The 10,139-nt window shown below is 57.5% G+C and overlaps 1 protein-coding gene across 1 annotated transcript; it reads left to right on the forward strand.

Annotated features, from left to right (window-relative positions):
• The first annotated feature begins 94 nt into the window (after nt 1-94).
• LOC132006163 (cytochrome c oxidase subunit 4 isoform 1, mitochondrial) lies at nt 95-7,630 on the forward strand. The gene is made up of 5 exons (XM_059383893.1): nt 95-206; nt 1,367-1,440; nt 5,700-5,867; nt 6,425-6,556; nt 7,376-7,630. Exons 2-5 carry the CDS (start codon nt 1,368-1,370, stop codon nt 7,510-7,512), a joined length of 510 nt encoding a protein of 169 aa, XP_059239876.1. The 5' UTR covers nt 95-206; nt 1,367; the 3' UTR covers nt 7,513-7,630.
• The last annotated feature ends 2,509 nt before the right edge of the window (nt 7,631-10,139 follow it).

The raw sequence follows: 10,139 nt of genomic DNA on the forward strand, positions 1-10,139 counted from the left end.
GCGCCGCCGTAAAGCGGCTCGGCCCGGCCTTTTACGACGCTCGCGGCGCCTCTCCGCTTCCGTTCCGGTGACCTCCGGCGCGGCCGAGTCCTCCTCGATCCCGTGGTGCTCCGCGCGCGCGCCCTCGCTCTCTTCCGGTCGCGGGCAGCGGGGGCACAGAGGGCGGTCGCGGCGGTCGCGGCTGGCAGCGGCGGGGGCAGCGGCAGGTGAGCGGCGGCGGGTGAGCGGCGGCGGGCTGCAGGCGGCCCTCGCCGCGGGGTCGGGGGGCGCCAGGGCCCGGAGCCAGCGGGCGACTGTGCCGGCGACTCGGCGTCCCGGCGCCAGGCGGGAGCGGGCTTGGGCCTCGCAGTCCGGTGACATTGAGGCCGCCGGGCCGGGGCTGGGGCTGGGGCTGGGGCTCGGGGGGCCGCCGCCTCGCGGCCTGTGGGGCGCCCGGCAGCATCGGGCCCGGCCGCGTTGGCGCCGCCTGCCGCGGGCTGCGGCCGGGCTCTGACCTTGGAGCGCCCGCGGACCGAGGGCGGGCGCGGGGTCCGTGCAGCCGCCTGGGCCCGCAGCGCTCCGGCGACGGCCGCGCCACCGCCCGCGTTTAACGGGCCCGCGGGAGGGGCGCCCCGCCTCGCCGCCCCGCAGCCCCGCAGCCCCGCCGCCCCGCAGCCCCGCAGCCGCCCACGCGCGGGCCGGGCCCGGAGAGCAGACGAGGGCGCGCGAGCCGGGGCCCGCCGGCGCCCTTCAGTGTGTTCTGCCCCCGAGGGGCCGCTCTGCAGAGGCGCCCGGAGCCCCTTCCGTGGCGTCAGCGAGTCCGTGTGCACGCAGGGGGAGCGAGGGGGAGAGCGGAGCAGGGCCCGAAGCTCGGAGGGCCCAGGGCAGAGGCGGGTCCCCCGGGTCGTGCGTGGTCCGCAGGGGCTGGAAGCGGACCAGGCCGTGTTGGCAGCCGGCCGGCGCGATGTCCCTTTCGGCTGCGCGCGTTGCGGGTTTTCCGCGACCCCTCAGCGCGGGCCTTGCGTGCCGGTCCCTTCCAGCTGTGTCTCCTCCGCCGGACAGTGGACCCCATTTGGGTCACCCAGCGCTGGCGAGTTCCCACCTCTTCAGTCTTAGGAAAACACTCCTCCCTGTCTTTCAAGCAAGCCGGTTTCCTGGTGTCCCGGAGCGTGTGCATGTTAGGGCGTCCGGTTTGTAAGGCGGCCCCGTAAAAGCGGGTTGACTGCTAAGAAAAACCTCGTGTTCGGTTATTTCTGGGTTCATCAAGGTCACTAAGGAAGAATGGGTCGTCTGTGCTGTGGGGAAGAAAGCAAAAACGAAATGCCGTGGAATCCCTAATAGGTGTTTGCCCGCGTTCACGGAGAAGGGGCACGTTTTTATCTTGCAGAATGTTGGCTACCAGAGTGTTCAGCCTCCTCGGCAAGCGGGCGATTTCCACCTCTGTGTGTGTCCGAGCCCATGGTAAGTCTCATTTCTCTTCTCCGCCGGCCGAGCTCATTCCATTTTGCTCCCACTGTGTGTAAGCCCTCGGGCTGCAGTCTCAAACACAGGCGACCCAAGGGGTCTGAGAGCCTGATTCCGCTGCTGTGGGACTTCAGGGGGAGGTAGAAATATTACAGAATATTTATAAATCATACTGAGTACTAGTCTCGATCTCAGTTTATGTTGCTGTTTCTTTCCCGGCTTTCCCTTTTCCCTTTTTTTCAGGTTCAAGTTCCACCCCTTTCAAGAGATGTCCACCATACTTGATTTTAACGATCTCCTCCCCGCCCCAAAAAAAAACCGCAACCAGTTTTCTTCAGTATCGTTTACATTATTGGGGCATGGAAGGGGCAGACCCTGGACATCCTAGCCTGAGCCGAGTTTAATCTCATTTCTGTCTTGGACGAGCAGCTTATGTGCAGGGATCTCTTTTCTCACCTGGAATATTAGTAAAGAGCTTAGCTTGGAGCCTGGCACGTAGCAAGTTTAGTTTTGTGTTCATCGAGCATCTTTGTACCAGATGTTGTTAGGCATTGAGAACAAAAAGAACACGAGAGGAATCATTGCACAGGGTGTGGGCAGTCGGGAGAGGGACAGATCGGTGAAGGCGGTGTTTGATTAAGTGACAGCCCTTGAGAACCATTTAGCCTGGCCTGGGGTTCAGGAATGTTTTTTCTTGAGGGGAAGCTTCACTGTGCTCAAGGATTAGTAGTTTTAATCTCCTCGGTTTTTGTTTTTTGTTTTTAAGATTTTATTTATTTATTTGCAAGAGGGAGGGTATGCACAAATGGGCCAGGAGGCAGAGGGAGAAGCCGACTCCCTGCTGAGCAGGGAGCAGACATGGGTCTCAGTCCCAATCATGACCTGAGCTGAAGGCAGGTGCCCCACTGACTGAGCCCCCCAGATGCCCCTAACCTCCGTAGGTTTAAGTTCATATTCCCATAGCCACAGCATTCCAGGGACAGGGAGAGCAAACAAAAGGAGAGATGCAAATTCACGGGGAAGGTGTGTCAGTGAGGGTCAGGTGCAAGGCTTAAATAGCGATGATTTGGAGAGCAAGGTTTATGTATCTTGGGGTCAATGATCAGTAACTGCTTTATGTGTGAAATTTTCCCTGAAGTTGTGTCCTCGAATTGCCAATACTGTTGTCTTGCATTTTCCTCTGTTCCTTAAACTGCCTAGGATAATGCTGTGGACACAGATAATTTTAATTATTTTGTTTCTTAGGATTTTCCTTATTTTATTTTGATTTTTAAAAAGAATTTATTTATTTATTCGACAGACAGAGATCACAAGTAGGCAGAGAGGCAGGCAGCAGAGAGAGGGGGGGAAGCAGGCTCCCTGCCGAGCAGAGAGCCCGATGCGGGGCTCGATCCCAGGACCCTGGGATCATGACCTGAGCTGAAGGCAGAGGCTTTAGCCCACTGAGCCACCCAGGCGCCCCAATTTTATTTATTTTTTTAAATCAAGTTTCTTCTTTTTTATTTATTTATTTGACAGAGATCACAAGTAGGCAGAGAGAGGAGGAAGCAGTCTTCCCACTGAGCAGGGAGCCTGATACGGGGCTTGATCCCGATACGGGGCTCGATCCCAGGACCTTGGGGTCATGACCTGAGCAGATGTTTAATGACCCAGGCGCCCCTAAAAAGTTCCTTTTTGAAATCCTTGAGTGGCTTCTTGTGCCTCAGTTACGGTCTGCAGCTAGCCTTTCTGATGTCGTCACACTGTCGAAAGAAGCGAGCAGCGTACCCACACGAGCCTTCCAGGATTGCTCTGTGTCCAGCCCCTCGTGGTATAGTCCTCGCAGGCGGCGAGCTGCTGCTCCTGCCGCAGCTCCAGAGCTATGGGTGGGAGCTTTTCTCTACTCGTCAGCCTCAATGCAAAGGTTATTTTAGAAGAGCCTTCCCTCGCCAGCCACTGTGAAGATGCCGCCTGTCCTACATCGCCCTGCTTTGTCTTTGCTCAAGGGAGTGACACACTGAGGTTTGTGTGTTTTGTCTGTCTCTGCTTCTGGAGTGCCAGCTCTGTGCGGCTGAGGACCTGCCTACTCTTCGTTGTCGCGTGTTCGTGCAGTGGGCAGATGGCCCCGCAGTCTCTCAAGCGAGTCTTGTCCTTTTGTTTTTAACTGTTAGTCATGCAGGACACAGACCGGTTCTGCACAGGATAGTAACATGGTGACGCACCACCGGCGGCCACCACTGCACTCGGGTGCTGGTGCGGTGACCTGTCTGATTGGGGGGGCAGCTCCCATACCCTGGGCTTCCTCAGCAGAGCCTCAGTGAAAACCCCAGCTGAGGACAGACGGCGAGATGCTCTCTCAAATGCAGAAGTCTCTTCTCTCTCTCTCAAAGAATGCTTGGGATGCTAGTCTTCGCGGGGTGTGGGGGACTGAGCCCAAAATGCTGAGGAACCCCAGCAGCCATGAGATTACAGATTCCTGTCCTTGTTCTAGAAAATGCGGTTTTATGCTCAGGGTGCTCCACGGTTATGAGAATTTATTGAGATGTAATTCACACAGCAGACAGCTGCCCTTTGAAAGTGTGCCCGAGTGGTTTTCATCACAGTCCCCGAGGTGTGTCCTGACCACCACAGTGAGGTTTAGAATGTTCTCATCACCCAGTCCACCTCTGTTTGTAGTGGTTCACGTGCGAGCTGCGCGCTGGTGTACAGCCGTTCTTTTTAGTGCGCTCGTTTTAAGCGAACTTAGAATTTTAAAGTTGGAAAGTAGTTCTAGTCATTTCTACGTTAAATTTTTTGGGGATAAGCTCAGGTATGTAAGCATGCTGGCCGTTTGCATGGCAAAGATCAGCCTCAGAGAAATTCTACTTTGAGGTGAAATGATGTATTTTAACTGTTGTTAATGTGACTTGGGAGAATGTAGTCATTGGTACAAGCTGATGGAAATGAGTGTTTCTACAGGACTTCATATTTCCAGGCCAGTTTGGATCACAACGTTTTCTTGGCAGGTATAGGGTAGAACTGAAAAAGCAGATTTCAGCGGTTTTATTTAGGGAAACCTCTAAATAAAAGTAAAGTTATCCTTTCTTTCCTGCTTTCTGAACTGTTTTCCTCTTTCCTTGAGTACGACCCAAATACATGCTTGTCTAAAGGCACTGAGGTTTCTATCTGATCAGAAACCCCATTTTGTCCTCTGCCCACTGACAACCAGTGGGGTTTATCCTGCCAGGAGTTTTGTATGTACAGTCGTGTATGTGTAAGGAAACACACACGGTGTAGTCTTAGAAAAAGAGCAGATCCGTAGTCTGTGACTCACCGGGTGCACGGCTGTCCACGCCGAGCACAGGGATCTCCCTCTCCTGAGTGTCGGGTCTTCTTTGCCACTGTATGCGCACCCGCCCCCGATTCCCTTTCTCCGCTGCGCCTTGCCTTTTTCCTGAGCCCTCGCTCCGTAACCCCTGATGACGTGTCCGTGTCCCTCGCGTCCCGCTTCTGGCGCGTGTGCTCCAGCCGTCTTCGTTCCCTGGTCTCAGACGACCAGAGGGCGCTCGGCGTGTGGTAGGTGCCTGGTAAACCCGAACCCGGGAGTGAGTGGCTCCCTGATGCCCTGTGGAGCCCTTTGCTTGCAGCCTCTAGTGGACACGGGTCTCATGTTTTGTTACATGTTTCGGTTTCTGACCTTTGAACACGTTTCTTTTATGGGTTTTCTGTTGGTTTTGTGCTTCCTCCTTCGTTGGAGTCTCCAAGAGAAGGGCCTTCCTCGGGGCACCTGGGTGGTTCAGTGGGTTATGCTTCTGCCTTTGGCTCAGGTCATGATCTCAGGGTCCTGTGATTGAGCCCCGAGTCGGGCTCTCTGCTTAGCAGGGAGCCTGCTTCCCCCTCTCTGCCTGGATCTCTGTCTACTTGTGATCTCTCAATCAAATAAATCTTTAAAAAAAAAAAAAAAAAAAAAGAAGGGCCTTGCTCGAGTCCAATAGGGTGTCCTGGGAGCCCTTGGGTGCCCTCTCTGTGGCCCCATCACACGTGGGCTGTGCTTCTCCCGTGGACAGCTGCCCCAGCAGGTGCGTGTCGGCTGTACGAAGGGCTGCTATTACCCCTTGTTCTGCCGTCTGGGCCACACGGGACGGGCCTGCTCACTCCCTCCTTCACACGACTGTCCCTGAGCCGCTTGAAACAGGCTGCAGGTCGCCAGGGTAATGAGGTCTTCAGGGCGTAAGTGCCTTGCTTTGTAACTCTGAACCTATGTGAACATTCACACGTTCGTCCGCTGCGTTTGGTAGGAGGCGTCGTGAAGAGTGAAGACTACGCTCTCCCGAGTTACGTCGACCGGCGTGACTACCCCCTGCCCGATGTGGCCCACGTGAGGAACCTCTCTGCCGGCCAGAAGGCCTTGAAAGAGAAGGAGAAGGCTTCCTGGAGCAGCCTCTCCATGGATGAGAAAGTCGAATGTGGGTATTGAAGCGGAAGTGTCCGCTGAGCGCGGGAGAGCATTTTGACTGGTTTCTGGGCTGCGAGCTGGGGGGTGCTGCCCGGAGACCAGCGTGCTCGGGGGCCCGCCGTGCTGTGTCCTGTGGGGCCCTGGCTCTGTGGCCGGCTGCGCCTCCGCCCAGGCCCCTCTGTGCTCGCGGGGCTCTGGTCCCCAGGGCGGGGCGGGCAGGTGGGGGTCTGGTGGCTGTGGCTTCTTGCCGCCTTGCCTAGCAGGACCGGGGCCTCTGAGGCTTACTGATGGGACATGAGCCCAGCAATATGCTGTCAGTTGGTGAAGGGGAGTGGAAGTTCTGGGATTACGCAGATCCTGTGCGTAGGAATGCGTGGAAGGAATTCACTGTGGGTTTTTTTTGTGGAAAGCAGACTCTGCATTTTCTCCCCTCTGTCATGCCGTGTAGCCATGTATGAGCACAGGCATGCGCGCTTGGTCCCCCGGCTCTGCGGGGAGAAAGGGAGCGCCCTGCAGAGGAGGGCGCGGCTGCGCTCGCTCCCATGAGTGCGTGTGCTCTCCCCGCAGTGTACCGCATGAAGTTCAACGAGAGCTTCGCGGAGATGAACCGGAGCACCAACGAGTGGAAGACGGTCGTGGGCGCCTCCTTGTTTTTCGTCGGTTTCACCGCGCTCATCCTGATTTGGGAGAAGTACTACGGTGAGCGGGCAGCGGCGCAGGCCTGGCCTCTCGGGTCGCAGCCGCACGGGGCCGGATTGGGGTGGACTGAGGGCGTGTGCGTGGGGCAGGCACCTCCGTGCGGGGAGCCAGGTGTGAGCGGGCTCCGACGCGCCCAGGCTGTGCTCGGCAGCGAATGACTTCCCCGCTTTGTTCTGGCAACCACCTTCCGTAGCGCCGTGTTGGCTCACCAGACGGTTACCGTGGTGCCGTGGTGAGGGTTTGATCGAGCGGGAGGGCGCGCATGCTCACGGAAGGGCTGTTTCCGTTGCAGGATGAGCGCATCTCAGTAAGTGGAGTCCTGGGTCCTCAGGTCTCTGCGTTTCTGCTTTGACTGTGTCGGGCTTGTCTGCTCATTCCGTGCTGTCTCTCTTGGTTCTTTGTGTCCAGGCAGAATGGGCCTTTCTCATTCCCAGCAGCGGGAGTCCTGTCCTTCTGGTCTGCTGTGGACATGGGTTACTCATGCCTGTGGATTTGATCTCACTAGTCGAGTTGGTGGGGGCTCTGTCTGTACCCTGTGCTAGCCCGGGCGCCCCATGAGCTGCGTCTTGTGGAGAAATCTGGGTGCTCTCGGCTCTAACTTGATTACTCATCTTTTATCCTGAAAGGAGTAATACCGAGAGTTGTCCGTGCCCAGAATTCAGAGCCTGTGTGTGTGGGTGTGTGGGTGTTGTGTGGGAGATGACTTCGCAAGCCTGGTGGCTGGTGTGATGCGTTGGGGAGGACCTGACCCGCAGGAGCTGTGGGCTCAGAGATGCTTCATCAGGCACGGTGGTCTCATGACGTTGTTTTGGGCTTTAGTGTACAGCCCGGTCCCGCACACCTTCAAGGAGGACTGGGTGGCCAAGCAGACCAAGAGGATGCTCGACATGAAGGTCAGCCCGGTTCAGGGCTTCTCGGCCAAGTGGGATTACGACAAGAACGAGTGGAAGAAGTAGAGGAGTCTGCACCCCCCTCCGAGCCTCACCGCGCGGTCCCACCTTTGCATGGCTCAGCAGCGTCCCTGGAAACCATCGTGTCGCAGCACCAGTGCTAATAAACGAGCAGTCTACACGAGCTGTGTGGTCGCTTCTTTGATGCCTGCGTGACAGTACCTGTCGGAAACCGTTTCTCCCGAGTGCCTGACGTAAATATATTTTGGGTACGCGTGGCAAGGGATAAGTTGTTACGCGTGGCAAGGGATAAGTTGTTTAAGTTGTTTTAAACCTAGAAAAACTAAAAGTGTAGGGTCCTGTGATGGGAGGTGCTTGGTTCTTCAGGAGATCTTCAGGAGCGTAATATCCCGTTGCGGACGCTGGATCCCTGGAAGTCCTGGTGGCTACTTTTCTTCTGAGACCGGCCTCCCCCTCTTTGAAATGGTCAGTGTTGTTGGAAGTGGGTGGCCGCAGGCCTGGGAAGGTCAGCCGAGCCCTGAGCTCCGGCCTGAGGTCTGAGTGATGGACTTGGTTCCTTGGCCACTTTCAGCCTTTTAGTCTAGAAAGCAACAGTGAAGCCAGTGCTGGGGAAGGAGTGTCCTTCTGGCCCCGGCAGGCTCCTGGTGGGCTCACATCCCACGGCCCTGCTGCTCTCCCCCCTGCGCTGCATGTCAGGTCCCCTCGCTGATCCCTGGAGACCCTGCCTGGAACAGCAGGAGGAACCCTCGAGCAGCCTGTGTGATGAGCTGCGCAGAGGGCAGGCTGCGGGCTCTCCCAGCAGCCGTCGTGTCAGAGATGGCCTGGGAGCGGTCCAGCTGTCACTGGGAGGGGAAGTTGGGCTCTAGAGCTTGACCAGAGGTCAGCTGTCACAGGAAGAGGGCCTTAGGGAGTAAGAAGGCTTGCAAGAACCAACTTAAAATTCAGGGCAAGTTTAAGTAAAGTCCCTGATGGCAGTGTCTCTCTGCTTTAGGGCCTTGCTCCCTCTTTCTCGGGGCCCTGCCCACCTTGGGGGTTGGGGATGCTGGAGTCTGGCTGTGAGGGCTGGCGTGTGGGGCCAGCAGGGCCTCAGGATGGCGTCAGCTACAAAGTTCAGGTCTCCTGCCAAGTGGTAACCATTTCCAGTTCCTTTCCAGGGTGGGCTCATGTGCGGCTGAGCTATCTGACCCGGCCCAAGGTCACTGCTGACCCATCAGCTGGCTCTTCTGACCGTAGTTGACCATTGATGGGCACCTACCTGGGCCAGGCAGTTCAGGATGACCCTGAGAGAAAGGGTCCCTTACCCTGGGTTAGATGATGGAGCTAAATGGGGCTAGACTTGGGCTCTGTCTGAGGGAACACGAGCATGTTGGAGACGGTGTTCGAAGGTCCCTCTGACCCCCAAACTCTTCTACCTTAGGATAGCTCCAAACAGAGTCTCGTTGAGATCGAGACTTTCCGTAGGGTAACCATGCTCTCCCTGGCCTTCCCTCGCCATGGAGGAACCTGTTCTCTTGAATTTGGTAAGATGATTGCCGCTTGTACGTCCGTGTCGGGTCCATTGTGACTCTGGAGACCTGTTCTCTGCGTCCCCGTATCTTCCTGCCACTGTGGCGGGAATTCAGGAGGCCGGCTTCATGCTAGATTAGCCTGCCATCGTTAGGCCGGAGGTCGTGACCATGGGCCGATCGTCTCCATCTAGTGGGGCGTAACAGGATGTGACCCTTGGAGCCCTTTCCCTTACTGGGCTCGCAGAAACACAGAGGACAAGTAAAGCAATGGGCAGAATGGGGAGATTTGATACAGCTCCTCGGGGCTGATGGAGGGGGGTGGGGACAAGTTGGGGTCGGTTGGGGCAGAGCACGCCGAGGATGTCATGTGAGCTGGGAGTAGGAGAGGCCAAAACGAGCAGAGGTGCTGGTGGCAGGTGGAGACGGTCCCAGACTCCAGAACCTGCAGACCAAGGCCCGGGGAGGAGGGCGCTGAAAGTCCGACCGTGGGCCGGAGCGCCCCGGGGAGGGGATGCAAGCTGGGGCTGGGGTCTGGGAGGACATTGGAACGGCACCCAGCTTGGCTTCTTGGAGGCCAGAGGGGTCCCCGTGCTTCCTGGGGCTCCTGACAGGCCTAGGCACTGGGTGTCCGTACGGGGCCATGTGCAGCGTCCGTGCCTCACTGCTGCCCTCACGCTGGGCGAGCGCCTTTGCCGTCGGAAACGCACCGCGTCCCTTTTGACTGTGACTTCGCCCCTCGGTGCTCCCCTGGTTACTAGCTGGCAGCGTTTCACCCTGCACGATTCAGAACTCGTTCCTGGCAACGGGACAGCCAGTAGCTGCCGTGTCAGGCAGTTCCGGAAGCCAGAAGGCAGTGGGACAACCGTTTCCCCTGAATGGGGTCGTCCGTGAAACTATGACAAGAGCAGGGAAACGGATCTTCGCAGGTGACGGTTACGGGCACGTGTCGCTAACTGGCCTTTGTTGAGGTCAGTGTTGACGGGCATCATCCGGGAAGGGGCTTGAACGCCAAAGGAAGGGGGTGCTGTAAGGGGCAAGGGCAAGGGCACCGGAAACCGTGAGGGCAGGTCTGCCCAGACTGGCCGGCCGAATGGGACAGTGACCACCGTGACGACCCGGTCTGGGGACAAGTGGTTGGCAGCAAGGGGAAGGGGTTCCAGGAAG

Source organism: Mustela nigripes, chromosome 17, assembly GCF_022355385.1.
Source record: "Mustela nigripes isolate SB6536 chromosome 17, MUSNIG.SB6536, whole genome shotgun sequence".
Classification (NCBI taxonomy): domain Eukaryota; kingdom Metazoa; phylum Chordata; class Mammalia; order Carnivora; family Mustelidae; genus Mustela; species Mustela nigripes.

Bases quoted from the DNA above. Each gene is read 5' to 3' on its own strand.
- LOC132006163 (XM_059383893.1), top strand. From the start codon at position 1,368: ATGTTGGCTACCAGAGTGTTCAGCCTCCTCGGCAAGCGGGCGATTTCC. The intron at 1,441-5,699 runs GTAAGTCTCATT...TGCGTTTGGTAG, and splicing joins TGTGTGTGTCCGAGCCCATG to GAGGCGTCGTGAAGAGTGAA. The intron at 5,868-6,424 runs GTGGGTATTGAA...CTCTCCCCGCAG, and splicing joins CATGGATGAGAAAGTCGAAT to TGTACCGCATGAAGTTCAAC.